The sequence below is a fragment of the Lates calcarifer genome, linkage group LG9, assembly GCF_001640805.2.
Source record: "Lates calcarifer isolate ASB-BC8 linkage group LG9, TLL_Latcal_v3, whole genome shotgun sequence".
Classification (NCBI taxonomy): domain Eukaryota; kingdom Metazoa; phylum Chordata; class Actinopteri; family Centropomidae; genus Lates; species Lates calcarifer.
Genome location: NC_066841.1, coordinates 8140805 through 8165043, shown reverse-complemented (window position 1 = coordinate 8165043; position 24239 = coordinate 8140805). Strand labels below are relative to the sequence as shown.

General features: G+C 40.2%; 1 protein-coding gene across 1 annotated transcript in view; it reads right to left on the bottom strand.

Annotated features, from left to right (window-relative positions):
- The window catches only part of LOC108879298 (transmembrane protein 132C), a 57273-nt gene extending 33417 nt beyond the window's left edge, over window positions 1–23856 (bottom strand). The window contains exons 1-2 of the mRNA XM_018670537.2: window positions 23724–23856; window positions 1027–1216 (exon numbers count right to left, since the gene is read on the bottom strand). Coding sequence (XP_018526053.2) covers window positions 1027–1158 — 132 coding nt within the window. The 5' untranslated portion in view covers window positions 1159–1216; window positions 23724–23856. The remainder of the gene's footprint in view (window positions 1–1026; window positions 1217–23723) is intronic.
- Window positions 23857–24239: the final 383 nt, after the last annotated feature.

Here is a 24239-nt window from a genome sequence, read left to right as displayed (position 1 = left end):
TTCCCCATTATTTGGGAGGTGGGGTGGGGGCAGTTTTACAAAGTGAGTTCTGGAGTCTATGATGGTTAGACATCAGAAGACATTCATATCTTCTCTCGTGAGGCTTTGTGTTTTTTTTTTTGCTATCAGTTTTGTTTTCAGCAAGTGAAAAAACATGCTCACTTGCATTTAGGTCAGCTGACTGACTCAGCCAGTTGAGAGCATTCTGCTGTCTGGATGTAAAAAAACACCATTGGCTGCCTTGTCTTTATGTTCAGGATCACTGTCCTAAAATTGGGGTATTTTGTATAAAAAGGGCTAAATGTGTCCTGCACTGTTCCCAAGTGAGGGTGGAACAGCCTCATCCTCTTGCACTCAAAAGCCATAGTAATGTTACATTCAACCAAGAATACAGAACACCAGACACTTTCTGGCTGCACTGTGTGATCTTTGATGTCTTAGCGGTTCCACTCATTTCCTAGTGACCAAGACACGACCCAAATTATGTTCAGTCTTATCGGCTTAGTGGGGGTCCCATTTTATGGCTGTGGGTCTCAACACAAGTGGGTCTGAGCAGACTCTCTATCTGCTCTGATCATGTGGTGTGTCGTTGTCATCACGGAAGAAAAACAAGATGGAGAGTGTGCACTGTGAAGTGCGGGAAAAATGACGTATTGTAATGTGACTCTTGGGTTTTTTCAGTGTTCGTTGACTCTCTGGGTCAGTTTAGATGGATTGGGTCAAGTTATCATTAGTTCTGCACTTGGGTGTCTTTCGAATCAGGTCCCTTTTTATAGTTTGTGAATACATGCACTGCTGCTACAGTTTATGTATTCTTCTGTACGTTAATCTAGAATATTAAGAATGTGGATGCTTTGTCAGACCTGTCTGATATTTTCAAAATAACACACACCCACAGGCGCATCAGAACCAAGCATTAAGACAGACTTAACAGGGCTACCACAAGCCACCACAACACTTCCAGACGCACAAATGTCCGCATGCACACACGCTTCCAATTCCACAGCTCAACCACCCACTCCTCACCATGGCCAGTGGCACGATGCCTCCCAAGTCCTGCGGCGCCAGGCGGATGAGGGTCTGCACCTCACTGGTCAGGGTGCGGGTGAGCGGATATTCCACCTGCCACGTCACCTCCCTCCCCCCCTGAGTCACCATCAGCCCGTTCACCTCCAGGTCTACCTGCAGCACTCGCTGATAGCCCGCCGCCTCCACCCTGCAAAGAGAGGGGGGAGAAAATGTGTGTCAGGAGTGGATTTAGATAAAAGAGAAGGGTATAGAGAATGATAGAGAGCAATCAGAAAGGCACAGGTGAGAGGATAACAAGAGGGAATAAGGTGGGAGTGCTAAGGGATGAGAAAGTAGCAGAGAAATAGATGAGGTAAAGGAAAGCAAAACTAAAAATGGAATAATATAGGAAAGGACAAAAATGGAAGAAGATGAAAACAGTGAGAGTATGAATGAAGGGTAAGAAACATGAGGAAGAGATGAAAAACGAAGAGAGAAGGTGGAAAGGGAATAGTAGGAACAGAGGAAGAATTGGGTTAAAGAAGGTGGAGAGAAGGAGATGGAGGGAAAACAGATGGAAAATTGGTCTTTACTGTCTATTAACAGGGGTGTTTGGTATTGGTGAGGAAAACGGACTGAAAAACAGACTGAGAAATTAATTGCATGTTTTAATCAGGTGTAAAGAAAACATGTAAGACAAAACCTAATAGGAAGTGAATGGTTTTGCAGTATTACATGCAGATGTTCTATAGGGATATGCTGTTTTTTGGTCAAATTTAAGCAACGCATCCCTCATCTCTGAATCTGATATGGAACTAATCGCAGCACTATTGAAATTCATTCTCACATCCATGCAGAACCACGATGTTGGCAAAAAAAGCAATTTATTTTTCCTCTTGCAATATGGAGCCTCTCTAGCAGAGATTGCCAGGGCCAAGCAAATAATTTTCTCTCAGCTGATGGAGATGCAAACAAAGCAGAAAAACAATGAATGCAAAATAAAATCCTCCAAACTTATTTGATTTGCTGAGTGCTAGGTTTGATCAAGCTGCTGCCTCTCATCTCAGGTATTCTTTGTCACAGTCAAAACTCAATGCAACACCTCTTTCCTCCCCCAACAACCAGACACACATATGCACGCTGTCTTGAAAAATGCAATTTGCACTTGGGGATCTAGAAATGCCTCACAGAGCTAAACATTAATATGGTGGGGAAAACACAAGTTAAAGGCAGTTTCAGAAAATAATCAAAGAGGCATTAGATGTATAGCATAAAGTTCTTTTTAAAGTATACCATCCTTTTTATAATTCCGTCTTGAGCGGTATGCTTGTTTGTTGTTGTCACACAATTAAAACAAGGCTGGAGAGAGCCCAAATTGAGCATGAGGAGGGGGTAGTTGGGTGGAAGATCCAAGGTTTTCCTTGAACATATTTTGGCCAAGCCTGTATTTAAAACTCCCCCATCTCCCTCTTATGTGTTCACACTTCAGACACCAGCCTCACTTCAAAGTGCAGATTTAAGGATCCACTCTGGTAGAAAAGTGTAAGAAAGAACAGTTTTGGAAGCTGAAGAGCAGTGTGGATGAAAACAGCTCAAATAGCAGCTCTGGGTCAGACAGAAAATCTTTTCAGTTTCAGCGGCTAATGTTCTGAATTATACTAAATATGTTTCCAAATTACCAGTGAGAAGCTTTGGCTCCGGATGAGTATTGGTGTAGATGTGGCCACACAGTGAGCGCTGCTGCATCTGATGCAATTGTGTTCTTGAAAACGGGAATTATACAGGTATGCTCAGGCGTAGTACAGCACAGCTGGTGGTGGTTCTTTGTGATATTGGGCACAATGTTCACATTGTGGAAAATATTCCAGTGACTTTCTCACAATTTTTACCCAAGACACATAAATCTTTCCCATCAACACCTGAAAACAGTACCCAACAAATGTATATAATGTTTGCCGAAAATTACAATGCCCAGCCATTTTAAGGTGTTTACTTATACCATAGCTGTGAAGACAGCTGCCCAAGCCCGATTGGCAGTTACCATAGCAACCAAGGTCCAGCACAGACCGTCAGCGATAGGGCAAGACACAGCCTCCGCTGAACATCCCATAACCATAACACACCCCTCAGGGTCATGAATTACATGCATCTTCTCTGAGACGGAGGTGGGCGTACACAGCGTGATGTAGGAAAACATGATTCTTTGTTTTAGGATTTGATGTCCAATAGATTCCTCACACACGTATGGATATGATGTGGTTCCTTGACAGGTAGGGGTAGCGTGACACTTGTGATGTGTCAAGCTTCAGTAAAAGCTTCTGCTTAAGTCATCTAAGATCTTCTGAAAACTTCCTCCACCAACTCACAGGCTCTGGTCCTTTGTGGGAAGGGATTTGAGGACAGTAAGGAACTCATGCCAACCTTGTAATGTAATATTTTTTGGCCAAAGTTTTTCAGTGTAAAATCCAGACATAACATCCATCTTGCTATAAAAGATGTGCTGGAGAATAGAAATAGACTTTTCTCCTACTCTGTCATTACCCTGTCTCTCAAAGTCCAAAACCTGCTAAAGGATTCATAAAAATACTCAAAAGCCTTGACAAATATTTCTACAAAATCAGTTATGATGAAACAACCAAGAAAACACAAAATAACTGTTAAATTAGAAGCAATTATGTAACTGTATGCTTTCATCGCAGGGTGCAGTTTAGCACTTTCTTGGCTAATTTTTGCTCTTTGAAATCTACTTCCTTTTAATCAAAGTTAAACATCAAAAGAAAAACAGAGGAGATAAACTGCTGAGAGCAAACATCTCACACAACCAGTACCATAGATTGCAGTTATATATGGTTACCCATATTAACTGATTTGTTGGAAATCCCTTACTTTTTGGGCTTGTGGGCTGTGGACTGTGAGTATCAGTCACTCGCTGGAGCTCAAGTCCATCCATCACTTTCGTTTCCTTTTCAGTTTCTTTCTCAGGCAGAGATTTGCAGGGCTGCAGAGGCACAGTGGGACATCCTCGACTGCCTAACACCATGCTGGGCTCAGGGGTAGTGACTGCAGTGATTATGTGGTTTACGCTTATGGTGTACAATTATAGCCAAATCAATTATCTGCAGCAGACAGTCCTGCTTTACAAAGAAGCTGCAAAAAATCTGGGCTTTAGTGCTGAACACTACAAAACAGTTCCCTGTCTCTGCAAATTCAATCTGTCTTTTTCTGTGTTGTCTTTATTGTTGTGTCTTTTTCTTGTCTTTGCACTTACTCCCTCCATTCCTCCCTGCACCTGCAGTGTTATGTTGCTTCCAATAGAGGGTGGTGCACTCTCTCTCACCCTCAGCCCCTTCATCAGGACTGTGTTTGGGATGATAAATGTCCACAGCCCCACCGGTTGGAGAGGTCAGCCCGCTTCCTCCATGTCTCATTAGAGGCATAACTGCACTGTGTGCCCTTTTCTCAGCACAATTACCATACAATTCAATACACTCACTGGCAACTATCACTTCTCTCACCCTGAGTCATGGATAGGGGATGAGAGCAAGAGGGTATACGTGGAGACCAAGACAAAAAAACAAAACAACCCCCACCCCCCCACCCCACCCCAAAAAAAGAAAGAACAACAGAGCGGAAACGGGGTTAGGAGGGCTACAATAAAAAGTAAAACGTCTATTGGGATCACAGAACTCACTGTGCCACTACAAAAGCAACACAGTGACAATGCCCCAGTATCATAGCAGGTTTGTTGTGGTGAAACGAGGTGGAAAATCGGTCATGTCATTTTGAGGAAGCTTTTGAGGTATCTCCATTTGTCAGCCCTATTGTTGGGTGTGAAAGGCACAAACAGAACAAGGTAAAAAAGAATACACTCAGAGGAAAATGCGTGCACGCTTTCAATTCTGTAAGATACATTTCAAACACACCCTTGTAGTAACAAAGGGGTTCTGAGTGGGAAGAAGAGGCATAACAGAAAGAAAAGAAAAAAAAATTGACAAGAATGAAATTTCTTTTATTCGAAAACAGGAAAATAAAAGTGGAGCTAAGGAACACAAAAGACTTGTTAAGCATGCAGCCATGTTTTCTTCTTTTCACTCTTAACACCTCTGTGGATATCTGCTCTGCTCTGAAAAAAAGTAGTGAGAAAAGTCTGCTGTCTCTTTCGGAGACCCGAGGGGGTTCCTTTCATGCACAGCAGTGATTTGGTTAGCACTGACAACAATGATACATCAAAGACCTGAATCTATTTCAACACAGTGAATCAACAGTGAGTCCAGCGATAGAAAGAGAGGGCCAGGGTGGGTGCTCTAAGATTAATACCTCAAACAGCTCCATTCAGGTAAAAGTTGATATATTTTTTTCTCCACTGTGGGAGCCAGAAGGCGATGGGATTTACTTCAAAATGTCCAACTTGTCTCAGCCAGTGTGAGGACATAAATAAACACGCTGGCCGTGGCTGCGCTTTTTGTGTGGTCAGAATATCTGTGTTGGATCTGCATGCTGGTGAGACTTTGTTTGTTTGATGTGCTGTGGATAAGATGTTTGTTTGTGGCCCTGCATGATTTTCTTTGTGTGTGTGTGTTGACTGTGGGTCAGAGAAAACACACTGAGGAGGACATCTGCGTGAAAGTGCATTCCAGGACGGATGTGTCAGGATGCATACAAGGGATTCCTGACTGAAGAAGTTTTTCATAGTTCATTGTTTATATAACTGGCACGTTGTTGCTGTTTATCTATCTGCTGCTGGAATCTTCGATGTAGTGTGTTTTATCTAAGGTCTTCTGCTGGCAAGCTTGATGCTTACAGAGTTGTTTCTGAGTGAAAAACAGAAAGATGCATGACTTTACAGCAAGATGGCTTTTTTCAGCTGAAACCAATGCCCATCACAGTTTGCTAGAGGCCAAGTGTAATGTCTTCAAATCTGTTGTTTTGTCCAAGAAGATTGAGATCTGTAGGTGTTTGGCATTTTGCCTTAAAAATGACTAATAGGATGCTCAGTTTTTTGTTGATCAATCGTTTCAGCACTACTTATTCTCCTTTATCAAGTAAAGTATTTGATGCATATCTGTTGGCAACAGGAAAATATTAACAGAAATTGTATAAGACGGTATGCACAGCTGCCTTGGCCATAATTGAATCCTGACATGTGGATCGGCAGTAATTCAGAAAAGTAGGTGTGACGATGGGCAGGATGAGCCTCTTGCTGGCCATCTGTTTTCACATAAAGATGTTAGGTAAATCTCCTTTGTCAGAAAGAAAGTGTAAAATCTTAATTAGCAATTATTTGCAGATTTAAATATGCAGAAGGAACCAGAGGTTGTGCACACTGTGGGTTACTTACTTTATTTAGCAACAATGCTTTGCTTGGTAGACTTGTATCTGGTAAAACTGCCAGAAATTTCAGGGAATTGCAGGAGATTAAGATCATACACACCTGCCATACAGACATGTTGGTGTGCAACAACCTCATTGAGGGCTCTACGATTTGGAATCTCAGGAAACTACTTGCTGTTTTCTGCTGGTTGTAGACTTTTATTCCAGACTTACTCAACAAAGGGCAACATTAAGGGAACTGTTTGACATTTTGGGAAATGGTTTTAATAGTGAGTCATCTTCTGGATTTCTTGGCAACCATCTAGGAGGGTGCAGCGACTTTTACGGGTTGCCTTGCAACTACACCATGACAAAATCAAGTCTCTTTACTCAGCTAAGTTAAATAATTCCTGGCTTTCGCTTCATATATACTGTCTTGAGAGTGGTGTTGATCCCCTAACCTCACTCTCAGCAAGAAAGCAAATAAGAATAACAACAATGTCGAACTATTCTATTGAATCTTTATTGTGCAGAGAAGCCGTGTGGATAAGATGTAATTACTGTTCTTTCTTGCTCTCTGAGTGTCCAGATGATTTGCTTCTGCAGCTGTTTTAATTATTTGTAGTTCACTTACTCTCCAGCTGTGTGGTAAAGTGTTTTTTGCATTTGTAGTCTCAGTGTCTCTCCAAACAGAAGTACATTTTGATTGTAATCGGCTCAAAGAACCCAAGGGAAATTGGATAATATCTCCAATGAATAAAACCTGGTGTCAACAGGATTTCCATCTGCTGCTTACTATGGTGGAGTTTCAAAGGTCACATTAAGAGTAGACTCTACTAGTTCAGCAGAAACTAACCTGAGTGTATGTGTAATGAGGTCATTTACCCTGGTGTAGTAGGGGGTCATTAGAATATTATGATTAATAAATTAGGATCTGGTGTAGCAGAAACCATATTCTGTGTGTGTGTGTGTGTGTGTGTGTGTGTGTGTGTGTGTGTGTGTGAGCATCTCGAGGGAGTCCCGGCTCCCCTCTAATGAGTTTCACTATCTCAGGTCTAATATCTGTCTCTTCTCTCCAATGATGCTAATGAGATCCTATTGAAACTAGCAGCCCCCAACACTTGTCCTCCTCTGCACCATCGAACGGCAGACCTGCAATGCAACAGAATGCGATACTCTGGAGAAGGTTGTTACACACAGATTATTCAGCCGGCAGACCCTGTGGGGGTTAGTAGGGCAGATGAACAAGAAAAGAGTGACAAAGAAAGAAAAGAGACAGGGCCACAGAATAAAACAAAGTACAAAAATAGCTCGGAATTATGTGAGCAATCACAATTTATTCATTGTGGAAATGACTAAAATTCTTCCCCAAAGACAGCTCACTGAGCCGCGTCACGTTTGTTAGTAATAAATGTACGGCTCGCATAAAACACTTGCACTATAATCCTAACCTTGTGCTGTCTGGGGGGTGGGGTGTGGGGTGGCTTTCCATCCAGTGATGCCTGTTTCATCTGTGTGGGATGGATGTGTTTATGGAGCGATAAACATTGACACATGACAGACAGATAATGAAAGAGATCATAAAATGAAACCATGTCAAGAGGGAGATGAAACGTAGAATAACCAATTTATGTATGCAGGAGATTTCCCCCAGGATCTATCAAACCCTCGACATCGGGCCTGTCCCTGTCTGTACAGATTAGTTTGCTTTCACAGTAGGCCTGCAGAGTGCAAAAGGGTTGGGGGGCAGAGGGTGAAAAAGCTGAAGGAGAAATATTGCTGTTCTCCCAAATTGCCTTTTTGGCCTGTCTCTTCTTCGATATTTTCTGAAATAACCCCCCTCTGTTTTGTTCTGTCGCTGTCTTCTCTTGCTCATTCCTCCCCTGACCTCTTGTTTTTTTTCCCCCTCCACTCCTCCTCTCCCTCTTCCCTGTCTCCTTCTGTCCCTCCTCTTCCTCTCCCCATCCCTCTCTCATTTCTTAACCCATCTTGCCCTTCTCAACTGCCTGCTGGTCTATTTCTTCCTTCTTTCTCTGTGGCATATTTTTTCCTATATTCCTCTCAAACGGTGTGTGAAATGAGAGGATTCGGGCTTCCTGCATGAAACAGATGTGGCTCCATGCATCAACCAATCAAAAGGCAGTGCGGGCCACTCTGTACCATATCGTAGCAAAAGCCAATCAGAGCCTTAAAAGCGGCCGAAGAAACACATCTCACATCTCCTGGAAAATTGGAGATATAAACATGGTGCAAAAACATCTTATACGAGTTGAGTCTAAGTCTGATCACGACCAGATAGGCGATGTCAAAGCAAACAAGATTAAAAAAAAAAAAAAAAAAAAAACATATGGCCAATGTCATCAGTTTGAATTTTATATCATTTAAATTCTGCTCTTCCACAACAGTTTTCTGAAAAATAAATGTGACAGTGGCAATTTTTTCCATCCACATTCTGCTTAGCACATAGCAGCAGGGTGCCTGAAAATGTATGTAAATTGATTTTACTGTCCAATCAAAATATAAAACTCAAACATGCAGACAACAACCTTACCTGTCAAACACTGACACATTAACACACAATCCTGTCTTGTAAAAATACATGACTAAATGTAACGCTGCCTGGAATTCTCTTTCTTTTCATAAACATAACTTTTTTTTATTGAATGTATATTGACAGTATATTCATATGTTTTTGCAATATCTGCCAGTGGTTCTGTGTCCTCAAAATGTATGAGGCATGGCAATATGGAAAGGTTTTATAGGAGACAGTTAATTTTTTACAGAATACATTGCTTTAAACTAATATATCCCTTCACTGATTTGCTGTTAAGGTATGCAAACATTTGAAAAAAAAAACCCACTATTATTATAAATTGCAAGTAGTGATTACCATGGCTAGTTTGTGTCAGAGAAAAATGCTTTTATCTTCTGAAACAGGAATAAATGCAGCCTTTTAAAACCCTTTGTAAAAAGTTTACCTCTGAGTCACCTCCACTATAGTAAGAGATTAAAGAACATGTGTGTGAAGTCTTGGCAAAATTAGATTTTAAGAAATGTTTTTCCTCCAGTCTATCTGGATATGTAATTTCTCAAATGAGTGAATTCCGTGACAGACGAGGTGGTCGGACACCACACAGTGTCCACTCACGAGCTGCCCTGTGCCACCCTGTGCTGCTATCACCTCTTAACTGTTGGAAACTAAACTGCTTTCAAGGATCAGCTGGCAGTTACAAGCTGCGCTTAAGACAGTGAATACAATACGACACAATCAGTCACTGTATAAACACCAATCTTCTATCCCCTTATTGATTTCTGGGAGCTGTAGGAGTGTTAGTAAAATTCTCCAGAGGGCTATGGTGCTCATCCTCTTATCCCGGACAATAAGATCAACTCAGTGTGACTGGCTAATCTCCCCTTGGAGTTTAAACTCTCCACCAGAAATGACACTTCTTCTTCTCCTTGTTACTCACACATATACACATAGATGACAAGGGATTAGATTAAGTTGTCCTTTCCATTATTTGCCTCTCAATTGCTGCCTGCTACTGTTAAATCTCATGATGTGCACGATTTTAGGCTTTGTGTGTTGTGGCCTGAGAAGTATCTATTTGATCACACTTGATGGGTTTTCTTTTATACTTCTATCTTTTCATCTCCCTCTTTTTGTTTTTTGCTTTTGGCTTGCCGCTCCCTTCCCCTCATTCAGCCCCTTCTCTTTTTTTGTCATTGTCTTTCTTGTTTTTAGTCAGTCTGTTTCTCAATGTGCCATAAGGCTGTAGGAACAGAAGAAATTTGCCATGTAATCACTGCTGCCCTCCCCATTTCACTTGCCTTTTCTCTTCAGCTCTTAAAGGAATGTCAGCAGATATACAGCATATTGTTGTTAGATCTATACAGTGAAGGCCAAACAGAGCATTTCAGTGACCGAAAATATCATTTTATCCCTGCTCATACCTCTGATGTTCTTGACTTTTAGCGAGACAATGCAGTGTACAGCACTAATCTATAGAATCTGAGCCGAACGCTTATTTTGAACAGGTGTACAACTCCAAGTATTTATAAGTTATCAGAATTTCTGGGTTTTGAAAGCATTTTGGATCATTTTAAATTTGAAACTACAGTATTTGCTTTCATAAAAGGGTCTTGCCACTTCACATTTATTCTGCATTAGCAATTCAGGATTTTTCCAAGAAATTCCTTAGGGGGGTGTAATGGTGAAAAAAAAATCACTGATTGAGGGGCAGGCCAAATGTGGCAAATACAGCCTGACACGTGGCAAAAACCATGGCTGAATATTAGAACCAATGAGATGCAGATCCTCTTGTGGCCTCTAGACGTGGGCGTCAAAGTGTGACCTTGACTATGTTAAAGTTCTAGTGAAATCTTGGCAGCAGTTTGGAAAATTATTGCTTAAACTTGTGCTTTTTTTGGGAGCCTGTTTGCATTCATTGATAGGTTTCTCAGCTTATTACACTCTGAGGTTTTGGTCTCAGCCCTAATAAGGTTCCAACCCAAATTATGAATTTCTGCCTTTAAACTGGCTGTGAAAAGTCAGATCCCAGAACATGCCTCCAGAAACACACACACTGTCCCCATATTTTCCTACAGTCTGTGTAGTATCAACATGTGTTCAAAGCAGGGAGGTGGGGGTTTAGAACAAAGCAGTATGACAGCACAATGATGAGTATTAATTGCTCATTCAGAATTATATAATCTAATAAGCCCTCTGGCTATCATGTAGATGAAGTGGCTGTGGGGACTTATGATCTGAGAAAGTATCAAAGCATACTTACTATGAAGTTTTATGATGCATGGATACAGGCTGATTTGTACTCACAGTAACCCTGCCTAATAAGAATCTGAGAAGAGGTTCATTTTAAAAAATGCCATTGAATTTCTTGATCTTTACTATTATTAATATAATTTTTTCATCTATTAATATATTTTTTTCATATTTCCCGTATCCTGAAAAAGAACATTTCTTCTCTGCTCATCTACCCTAGATTAAAGGGTAAAAACAAAAATCAATAATGCATTCATACGTTATTGCATTTAGCTTCACTGATGCAAATTAACCGCATAATCAACCTTTCCTTTTTTTCTATTTCTGTTGCCTGAAGCATATTCTTTTCTGTTGCTGTGCTGTCCTTGCCACAAGAAGTACCTTGTTCAATTTTGGACATACAAGGACAGAAAAAATTACATTTAGGTCTTTTTCTGTGAAAACTAGTAAAATCTGATCCTGAGACACCATAGGAGAGTTAAAGAGAGATCTTTGTATATGACAATTCAGTAAATGGTATTGAAGGATTAACTTGGTTTGCTATGTTCATATTACAAAGGGTAATGTCAAGTGTACTGTGTCCCTCCGATTTTTCAGCCGCTCTCTCCTGTTTGTCCACCTCTTCTTTGCCACTCAAGTTCTAATGAAAACTCTATTACTCTTTCATTCAGGTCATGGGCTGTCACTCGTGTTGTAGGTTACTTTATGATGCTAATGAGTCATCGTTACACTGTGTTTTTATCTCACACTGTTTTACTTATTTAACCATCACCAAAGTAAACCAATATGACAGCAGCTCTCATTTTCCTTAATGATCTTTTGTGTTTGTGATCCTTTGTGTTGTCCTTTGTTTTTTTTTTTTTTTTGCTGCCATTGTGTATAACCACAGTGGCTAACTAAACCCTTTAGTGCATTTTTTCTAGTTAGAATGTAAGAGAGTGGAAATCTTATTTCCAGGATTTTTTCATGCATCATCTATGCGATGCATGTTGTCTTATCCCTCACAGAATTATGTTACCTTGAACCAGTCTAGTTTCATCAGCGACACCTGCATGGTCTCTGTCCATGCATCTCCCTCTATAAAAAACAGGCAACAAATCCACATGCAAGTGCACGCCTAGCACAAACCTGAACAAACAAACAAACAAACAAACCGCTCCCTGGTCCAGTTTATTAAATTGGTGTAGCTGGACAGGGTTAATAAAAATGCCAAGCCTAGCGTGACCCCTTGCTGACCTGGACCCTTGCTTCTGCTCCCTTGTCTCATTAATCTGTCAAGTAAACAGAACCCTCTTCTCCTCACCCATGGGATGAGAGAAGGATTTGATGAGAGAGGGAGAGATACACAGGCCCTTATTTTGCCATCCCTTACTTTTCTCTCTATCTGGTGTTAAATACAACAGTTGAGCAAACAACTTTCTAAGATGCTAGCCTTGTGATTTGTCTCCACTTTTCACCCAGCACAGGCACACTTTCACACAGACACACATACACCCAGCAGTCCTACTGAATCCTAAATGATAATTTAGAGACTCTGGTGAATATATTTATACCAAATTCCATTTGCACCTGTTTGTTATATGAAAAATATGCACTAATTACTGCTTTTTGTTTCTTTTTCCCAGTTAAGTTAGGATCCAAAACCTCACTCTAACCTCACTCTATACAGTGTGTGTAAGTTGTTGATGCATGCCTGTGTGGAAATCCCTTAACATCAGTACCTCTTGCAGTGCCTGAAGTATAAAGTACACCTCAAAGAGCGCTCTAAAGCATTAACAGGGGCCAAGGATTCAGTGGATGATTTATTAGAAGATGAAGTGGATCAGAGGGTCTGAGCCCAGGGTCCCAAGGCCAATAGGCCTGCCTTATCAAACACCACCAGGCTCCATGGCCAATCTCCAGCTTGTCTGTGGGCAACTCCCCACCAGTGCTCGCTTTGGTTGCTGATAAAAGTCAGATTAACTACAGAGCTTTGTTAGGAGGAGAGGAGACTTTACTTTACTTTTAGTTCAAAAGTGATGATCTGCTCAAATCCTAATTAAATACTCAAAGAAACACGAAAAGCTCAAATTAAAAAAAACAAAAACAAAATAGTGTCTGAATCACACAGGGAGAGTTTGGACTGCCCCAACACACACAAATATGGCTGATTGTGGGTTTCTGTTTAAGTCATTACTTGACAACATCGGAAGATCACTTGTAAATGTGACCCCCAAACACAACAGGAAAAAAAAAAACAAAACAAAAAACAACAGGCTGACATAATAGATAACAGAGGAAATTAACCTCCTGTCAGTTTCCAGCTGATTTCATGCATCAGCGTCTTTGGCTGCATTACCTGGATTAGCCACAGAGCCAAGGCTAGATTCACCATCCCAGAGGGCTCAATCAATGATGTTTTACTTCACACAGGCAGATATACTAGTTCAGTGATAACACACAGGTCAAGGATATGATAGAATCCACAGTAAATATCTAATTCATGTCATGTTGTTAGGGGAGAAGGTTAGATGGAGGAAAATGCAAAGTGTATCTCTGAGTAAGAGGATATGGTATAAATCATCCCCCTGAGATTAAATTAATTATATTTCACTTGTAGCATCATGTCCATTTTGATCTCCATTAATGATGACAGGTTTGAGGGAATAAAAAAGGCTTGTTTTTTCATTTTTTGATCATGTTAGACTCCGGGGGTTGTTTCCTTTACAGAGCCTTTATGATTGAATAAAGCACAAGAGGGCTCAGCAACACATACAACTCATATGCCACTCATGCAAATTAAATTACCGAAGATCAATATTGCAGATCCATCTAACGATCACATAGTTGCCCATCTTGGACTAGCTGTAGAAATCTTTTTTAATATAAAGGAGGCAGTGAGAAGAGAGTGTTTCACCAATGCATTAGTGGCCCTATGGGTAAACACAGGAAAATAAGATGTCCAGATGATTGCTTAAAAGAATTACAGAATGTATTCAAATATTTTTCATACCAAATTGTATGCTACCTGTACCTGTGATAAGCCAACAGAAAACAGCAGTTCACAAACATACAAATTAGACCACCTGGGAGGGTAATTGCTTCATCTCCCCTATCCATCATCTGTAACATTGTACTTTCAAAAGACCATTTGCACATTCAAGGACAGTCAGGAAAATACACTCAACCCCCCCACCCCACCCCCCACCCACAAACACACACACCCCTACAAACATGACTGCGCCTTATCTCTTTCTTATACTGCATTTTTACATCTCTTTCTCCCACATACATCATCTAAATCTCTTCATTTTGCCTGCTATATAGTGCATTGTTTTGAACCAGAGTTAAATAAACTGGTTCCAGCATGAACTAATCAAAACTGCCACACTCCTCAAGGCCCAAACTGGTGGTAGGCTGTTCCGTAATTTCGCTCTTAATCAAATACACATAAATGGGTTCATATATGCTCACACACAGATAACCTCAACAGCCAGGTCATTAACATCCATGCATCTCACTGACTCATGGAGAGTTCTTACATTGGAATCAGATTGCACTGAAGGGACCTTTGATTTAACTCAGGTTGTAAATGCACTCCCCACTGGCCCTGCTTGGTCTGGCCATTGATTGTATGTGTTCACTCCCTGTGTGAGTGGAGCCCAGTGCAATCAGAGAGAGCAGCACATGGCCCTCTGACCTCTCTCTGTCAATTGAAGAGGACTGAATATCGAACTTCTTTCTCATTCAATTTTCACTCATCATTGTTCTGTCAATTATTCCAACTCCTAACGACTCTTGGGCATGGAGTAAAGCTGCCTTATAGACACATATTCACTAACCCAAACAATACACATTTACATGGACTCACAGCTTATGGTGTGCAGTTAAATGTCACCACTGAATGAACAAACCATCCTTTATGCAAATCAGCTTTTGTATATGTATTTATGCCCAAACAGTAGCTCTGCAGGCTAATTTTACATACACAAATTCTCAAATTACATGCCCAGCTAACATATGGAATCTAATCATTATATCCACAGCAAGATGACACCATTGCTCATAATAACAAATGCATATGTGAGTGACAAATTTCTACTATTTTCTAATGATGGGATTTCCATATGAGAAGCCACATAATAACTGTCTTGCATTTCATATGAAGGGTGGAGAAAGTGAGAGAACCTGTCACTGAGATGGAGCAAAGGAGTGATGAGAGCAGGAAAAGATTGCACCCCCTACAAGGCTTCAGGCTATTATTACCATATCACGAGAACAATCAATCAAATTGGGTTAAAATGTACATGCTGTTTCAGGGCCACTTAGACATATATAATAAGATCATGAAAGCAGCACAGCTTCCGTATAAGACCCAAAGTAGGCTGTTCGAACTCCTGGGGCCCCAGGTAACCTATGTGTGATTGAACACAGCATGCAATACAGGGACCAACATCTCTACATGTATTTGTTGTTCAGGTTCAAGCTGGCTGCAAACCTCCAGGTGGTTGAATAGATTGAAGAGGTTGCTCTTTAGTTTCCCTTTTAGCCTTACTCGAGGGTGTTATCGTTGAAATTATTATCACCACGTTAATACAAATCTTTTATGATATAAATATATATTTCAATATGGAAAATTATGCAAAATATGTATGAGTAGATAAGCAGCTGCAACAAGAGTGGCATTGTTTGTGTACTTGTCTTTATTTGTGTGAACATCAAGGATTGCAAAGTCTATCTGCTGGAGCCAGTGACTCCTTCAACCTGACCAATAGGTCGCTTGTCCCTACCCTCTAATATGGCCCATAGGAATGTCTCCTGAAAAAGCGCCCCATGGTGGCAGGTGGAACCTCTGTCAACATAATTACAATGGTGAACTACTAAGCTAGTGGAATGGTCACCGTTTGGATAGGGTCAGGCACAAAAACTTTTTGCTCAGGTTTAGGGAAAGTTCATGATTTGGGTTAAATTAAGGTTAAATGACCTTTGTCATCGTGGTTACAATTAAAAAAAAAACATATGTTAAGATTGTGGAATAGACATGGATAAAGGAAACATCAGAATGTATCAGGTATCTTTAAAGAAAACAGAACCTCAGTTGTAGGGTCAGAATACATACAATTACATAGCATTTCTATTTTTTCTTATACTACCCTTATTATAAAAAACATTTTATTTGCTTCATTATTTATTTAATCAATCCCAGCTTGCTAAGAATCATTGATTTGGACAGCAGAAATTAATATAATGGTAACACGATGAGATCCTATCATCACTATGTTTCAGCAGTTTAAAGTTGATAAACGATATATCCTTGAATTATAGCACAGCCCTAAGGAACACAGATATTTACACACCTCGGCAGGTAATCTCACATAACAATAAAAAAAGGATATATAGTGTAGTGGAAGGAAATCTTGCATGGCGATATAACAATGCTTAGTAGAGGCAATCTTATCTAGCTGAAATCTTTATGGACTATTTATATGGGAATTGTGGCTTTCTTCTTTCCCCAGCACACTGCAGAGTATGCTAATCATTTCAGTCTAAAACAAGCTCGGGGTTTCCATTCCCCTCATTGATGCTTGCTTCCTCTGTTTCACAGAAAGACCCTCAGAGGCTCATGTCACCTCCCTCAGCAGATGGCTGGGGCAAACACAGAATGACAAGCCTCGATTTCACTGATGCTTAAAACATGATTTCACCAACTGTTGGAAAACAATTTGAATCTTTAACCTATTTTCACACCGCGGCTTGCACGCTGAGCAGACTTTCCTCATCAAAGGCTCAGCAGAACTCTGAGACTCTTCATGCAATCTTCTTTTTTTCTTTCAAATTCTAACCCTTAAATAAATCTCACTACAGCCGCAATCAGTGGAAACATGATGAAACACGTAGTGGAAAGCATACATTGTTGGCTCAAATTTAATTCCATTTATCTTGTGTTGTCACTCAGATGAAACTCTGGTGTTGTTTTTAAATAGCAGCCCAAAGAACTTTGCTTTACAGGCTTGCATCATTGTGTAGGTGTTGTTAGTCTGTCTTGTCAGTCTTGTAGAGTAAGCCTGACTCCCACTCTGTCACAGCGGGAGTCCTCTCTACCAACAGCAGACAAATTGAATGTGGTGGCATGTTTCATGATCCCATAGACTTTGAAGGTGAAAAGATGCTGGAGGGTTCTATTTGTTCACTTGTTTGTTTGTTTGGGTGCGTGTGTGTGAGTTTGTCAGACAGCACACATGCTTATTGTGCACACACAGACGGGACTCGGCTAATATTTACAGTGAGAAAAACACATTTGAGTGTATAGCCTCTTTCAGATATGCATGTAATTATATAAATATGAAGGCAATTTTACATGTCACATCTGAATAAGCATGTGGGTCACTTTTTCTGTCAAAGTCAAAGCAATAGTAGGTTGGATTTAAAAACATGTTTGTTACACAACATGGCAGAAGTCTTAATTGAATGCTGTCATGTTAACGGAGAGGCTACCATAGCACAAGTCTTGTTTGGAATGAGAGTGTCATTTAAGAAAATAAAATAATTTTACTAAACCAAATTTAAGGTGCTGAGGAGATTTTTTTTATTTTTTTACCTTGTAGTGTGGGACCATCATCACACCATCAGTTTTCCCCTCACTAAACTTTCATCCATTCCAGCAGCTTACAGTCTGATTATACAGCAAAAATCCAGCATGCAATCCAAGGAGAATGTAAATGTGAGTCATAACTTAACGCCTTGTAATTATTTTTACTATGCTTGGCTGCGCTCATAATTCGGAATATAGAATTCTGCTCCCTATCTAATACATGATGAAATTGTTGAGAAAGTGGGGAATTCACCCGAGAAGCATGGGTAAGAGCTCCTTGCAGTCAAAAAGGTCATTAATTAAGACTTTATATTAGAGCTGAAACAATCATGTTTATAATAAAAGAAAAACACCCAAATCTCTTAGAGTTGTCCCGGAAATGAGATTTTTTTCTTACGGATGATAAAGTAAAGTGACTTAGGTTTTCGATCTGCAAATATGTGTTACAGCTTTATCAACAGACAGCCCCGTCATGACTGAATAGATCCAAAACCCACAAGATATAATTTTAAGAAACAGATAAAACCACTAATGCTCAAGACTGAAAAAAGGCTTATGATTGTCAAAAGCTTTACTGCTCTTGGAGTCAGCACGTCTCTCTATGCCTGTGTTAATTTGAGAGAGTGAGCAGATTGAGAAATGTTGGCCGTTAAATTCAGTTTACTTTAATTAGTTGTTAGACGCTGTGCCTCACCTCCTGCAATCACAAATCGAACTCCCATCGCAACTTGGACAAGCTACTGATTGACACTCCGAGCGCAGGGCCACAGAACTGCCACTGCAGTAACAAAACCTTCATTTGATTCCTTTTCTCAACTCTTCCCCTCAATCAAACAAGAACTCCAAATTGTGTTAGCTTTCATTAAAAAGAAATAAAGGAGCCAGAAGCAGCTTGAGTACCTTGCACGCATGGGTGATGACTGTCATCCTATAGGAACAACCTCATTTACATGGACGACCCATCCACTGCACTCACATCAACATGTGCAGACACAGAGTGAATGCGTATGTCATTCCCAAGTGTGTATGCATTCCCATGCTTAATTAAGCCAACAGCTGATGGGGATTTTGAGTTCAGTCACACTTGCAGCAAAAAGAATAAGCTTGATGTTAAGGTAATGCAATCTCTCTATCCATGGTAACTGTGAGCTGTGAGGACACCGAAACAGAGGGCTGGCTGGTGAAGGACAGCTCTTAGCATTCAAGTGTCCTAATACATCTTCATAACAGAGCAGGCAGTATTGTCTTGATGACCGTTGTGCCACTTTGATCTTGCATCAGTCAGCTTTATTACAGCCTGGAGACTTGCACAGCCATGTACATAGTAACCTATCTGTTGCTAAATCTGCTCTACATGGACTTGTGATAGGAGGGGCAAAAAACACCAACTAGATTATGTGTTGTCTTTTGTATGTTCAGTTGAGTGTGTTCAGTTTATTGTTCACAAGAGAAGACATGCCATCACTTGAGAGGGGCAGCGGTATGTCATGATAGCTTAGTTTTGCCAGATAGCCTTAATTTGGATGCACTTGAGTTATTTTCCGCATATCTATTTTAGAAAATGAGGGAAGAAGTGTGCAGCTGTATGAGCAGCTATGTTGTTGTGATATTTTAAGTACAGTCAAGTACACCTCGCTGTAGGCTTACCTTATCTCATTCACCCACTCTACATTCCTTGCTGTCTGAATTTGTCAGAAATATTGTACCTTCTGTGGTTTGCATAAAGAAACTGTTGTGTGGCCATAGAGCTATAGCTGCTTGAGAGGGAGAGAAAATGTTTAATTGACTGAACAGTATGATTTGTATGTATGTATTTGTTTTCAGTGACAAATTAGCTTTAAACATGTAAGAGTCAACCAATTTAGCCATACAGTTTCTCCAAATAGAGCGATGTAAAGAAAGAAATACAAGGTCATCAGAAAAAAAAGGCTCTTTAGTTTAGGGCAAAGGCTGCTTGTTGCAATGAACCTTCAACAATTTGGTATGAAAGCAAAATCGAACCATTAAGAGACTAGTTGCATAAAAAACAGCAATCTGCTGATGTACAGTGTTTGTTTTATTGTCTGGATAGAGGAAAATCAAAATTGAATGTAAATGCAAAAGAACACCACAGCCTTCTTCTAAAGCTGTGACAGCAGCATGCGCTTCTTGACTTTTTATATGAACTTTTCTTTTTATTTCAAACACTAATTATCTGCACCCCCAGCACGTATGAGTAGTTCACATACTGTCAAAAGGACAGTCAAATCAACTTTGTTATCATCTAAGAGTTGATTTAACCTTTTTTCCTCTTTGTACTCTTACCATTTGACTCTCTTTTCACACCTCAATTCTCCGCTACCTCAGTTTCTTCCAAGTACAGCAGATCAGAGTAGTGGCTGCTAAAGTGACTGAACAAGGATTGTGAGGCAGGCACCCACATTGTACTCACTTCTGGGACACGGCTACATGTTCTTTTGACTCCCACTAGGCGGTCAAAAAAGATGTAGCCATAATTCTGTGCTATTTTTGGATAGATTTTTGTGTGTGCAGTTTCGTCAAATCAATCACTATACCAAGATACTCCAGTCACTCTAAGTCTGCATGTTCATAGTGGATAACTCACCTCCCCTGATTGGCTGCTGGGAGTTTAGTCTTTAAACCTGTCTGAGTTCATCTCTCACCTGGTGGTTACACCACTGGCTGTAATGTCGCACTTCCTACCACAAGCCAGAGGAGACGCATCCTTCACCTGCTGTTTATCTCTCAGGTCCTGGCAGTAATGCTGTTTTAATGGATGGCACAGTGAGCTTCAGTTGGCATTAGGAGACATTTAAAGTTTTAGGGCACCTGTCTTTCCAAATTTCTTGGCTTCCATCTCCACATATTTCTATCACCCCCATTCAAATTCTGACTAATGAAGATCTTTTAGCACTTAACCTGACTGATGGGATATCAACCCACGGGATAGCAGTTAAATAAAATGACTCCCAGAGTATGGATCTAATACTGGTGAGTAGGAGAAAGTGTGTCAAAAAGGAAATCCTTGAAGGTACCAGGGAGATAAAAGATTAAAGTAATTTAGGAAATTACTTTCAAGGCCTTCAGATGAAATTCAACACATCTACCTCCATTGTAGCCTCATAGTAAGTGTAACTTACTTACTACTACATTATTCATTCTGTTGTACATAATCTGGAAAATATCTGCAATCCACAGAGCCCACCAGCTGAACCATTCAAAGAGCCATATACAATGTGCCTAGGTACCTCTCTCAACTCTATGTTTTGGTTTCATAAATGAAGCACCTGCAAAGGCTATTCCCGTCCTAAAAGTAATTCAAAAAACAATTTCACTGGGCAAGTAAGAGCCCAGAAAGTTCATCATGTTCCGGTTTGGAAATGAAAAGCAAAAAAACAGTCCAAGAATCCTAAAAGCACGGAGGTTCACAGTAGGTGTTGTATTATCATTTCAATACTCCAAGGTAGTCTTTTGTTGAACACCAAATTGCAGAACATAATACCAGATTCGACATGTATGACCTTGATGTGAGTGGTCCTGTATAATTCAAAGTCTTCTCTCCTCAGCGGGGCTGTGAAAGAGAAGCATGTAAATGATAGATGACATTGTCATTCATCACTGTCGTCACCTTGACACCCAGGAGGAAATAACAGCCCAGCCAAGGCGTGTCACTTCCTGTGTGTAACTACTTTGTCTTTGCCTGAAACCGTTTAGCTGCTGAGCTGAATGTCAAATACTGTACATTCACACACACACACACACACACACACACAGTTATTATTTATTAGTGGACATACTGTCACATCAGCAGCAATCACCCACACATGAGCCTCTGATTATCTGATTATTATTATTATAATCAAATTATACATAATGACTTTAAGAGCATTTCTCTTCCCTAAGTTGTGCTTATAGGATCACTCAATGGATTTGACATATTTTAGTGCTGACGGAATCTATGATGTTCATGTAATCAATACTTGCTCTGCTTTGTGTTCAATAAAATATATTACTTATAGTTAGATAGGAATGGTAAAATACTTAATCATAAGTTTACACAGAGCGGTGGAGAAGAGAAAAGATCATCCTGACCTGCAGATTTCTAAAGCAAATTTGTTATCTTTCAAGGTTGGCTAGTGAGAGAATAGAGACAAGTACACTGTTGTACCATTGTGCAGGCAGAAGTTTTCTCAGGATACAGACGAGCAGCTCAGATAATTAGGTGTTTTTATAGCAATAGCTATAGTGGTGATTCGGCCATATTTTAGAATTTGACCAATCAGACAAATGTGTGAGTAACTGTTGATCAGTCAGTAATGCTGCAACCCTCTAGGAGGAGCATGGAGTGGCCGAATTGTTAGGGTGCTTACCATATGGGTCCCTTTGCTTCCCCTGCATTTAGCCTTCATTTCCTGTCTCTCTTTACTCTCTCTATCCAGTAAAGGCTGAAAAAAGCCCCCAAAAATAATTTGAAAAAAGAACATGTCAGAGAAGAGATTCACCCTTTGTATGTCAGATTTGTACTCCCTGTTATTCAAAGAATAATTCAGTGAGAATGATTCCATATTAAATTTCCTGTCCTCTTGTATCTTTGATTTAATTCCTATGAACCCAGAAGTGAAAGTTCAAAAATCTGTCAAAGAAGCACAAAAGAAAGAAGAAAATCCACAACATTAGCCTATAAACTACTATACATGTTAGGTATACTCTGTGACTCACATTACCGCCAACCATTTTAAAAGCATACTGCACCACAGATGAAATGGTTTTCCTGCCTTTCAAGCTTTCAAATTCATTTCTGGTTTGAAAAACAACTTACTTGAGATATTTAATGTTATATAGTAATCAACTTTTGCATGCATTAGTGGAGTTACAGGATACAATTCTTTTCAGAATCCTGTTGGCATATTCAAAGACTGAGTGTCAACACAGTTTTGAGTGTCAGCTATTGAACAGCTCCCTCTTTGCTGTAACAGAACAATCGGATTCATTCAACGCATCACCAGTTTTGGGGAAAAAGGTTCCGAACTGCATTTCCACATGATGATAAAACCCCTTCGGGATATAAACTGTGATGGATCACCCATCTCAGGGAAGTGTCAAGTCTCTAGTGGTTGATTTTCCTAGTGCACTGAAATTAAGTGAAATTAATGGTTGTGTAGAAGGTGGGGAATCACTCTTAAAAAACCTGTAGTTGATTGGATGAAACATGCATAGCCACCAGTAAGGAAATTTACTGAGACCTGAAAGCTTGCCATGTGGGAGAACACATATTGACTGGCTGCTCCTCTCCTAAAATAAACAGTGCTGATATTTTAGGCTCTTCTTCAGGCTTTTGTTGATCAACTGCCTGGTTGGTAGGTAACTGAAAAGTACTCTAATGAGTTAATTTTAATGAAGAGCGACTTATAATGATTGGAAAGTGATTACAGTTTGGAAAAGTCACTTTGATTCCATCTTATTTCACATTAAAACTACAACAGCTGGGCATTGTGTGGGCATTGTAGTTTCTTATTCAAATGAATGAACAGTGCATTTGTTGAGGACTCTCTTCAGAAGTGCGTTTGCCCTACTGAGTGTTTCCAGCAGCAGGAAGGTGTATGTGGCGTAAGCTCATGTTCAGTGTAATGAAACACCAGGTCATTTAGAGCACCAGTGTGACTCCATGATGTGTTTTAGGACAGTGGAGGTCTACAGCACAGAGAAATAAGCTATATCAGGCTTTGTTGACAGTAAGAAATAAATTGAATATTACCAGACTTCTCTTTTTTTAGTTCAAGCAAAAAGGCAACACTGTTCCATGAACAATATATTTTGTTGACTATAGTTGGGACTAGCTGAAGACCTACATGCATGGCAGTGCCAAGGAGTGAATGGGTCAGGTGCTGAGTCATGTCCTCTTTCATCCTTACTCTTTGCAATCACACTCTACCGACAGCTGTCCAAGAAATGAACAAGTGCGTCGTCGCTTTCTGGTTGTTCAGCAGGGCATCTGGCTCATATTTCATTCACATTTTGAGTCGTTCAGCAGAAGGAGGGAGTCAGACGTACCTTTGACTAAAACTGTTCTCCTTCCTCCGACAGTGGAGGGTGACAACTCTGTGACCCTCACTTCTGACATCCTGGCTCACTGTCCACGCCACCGGGTTACTGGCTCTGGCTCCAAGGAATGCCACGCCGTCTTTCAGTTTGACCCTGAAATACACACAGACACAGAAGCACAAGTTGTAAGAAAAACATGAAATTAGATAAGCCTGGAACTTTTACCAGAACAGCTCGCAAATTTAGTTTTACAGTTTCTCTGACACACACGCACATGTTAAAGGAGAGAAATGAAGTGAGGCACTGCTTTAATTGTGCCTCATCACAGGCACAAAACAAACACCTCACATTCACACATGCATTCATAGAGAAAAATGAGATTGGACGATAGCAACAGACTAGATTAAAAACATGCTTTACTGGTATAAAAGTACTAAACTGAAGCAAAAAGGAGGAAAAAAGCATGCAGTTGGCTGCCAAGACTTGAAAATCTGGTTGACAAATGAATTGTTTTCTACTGGATCC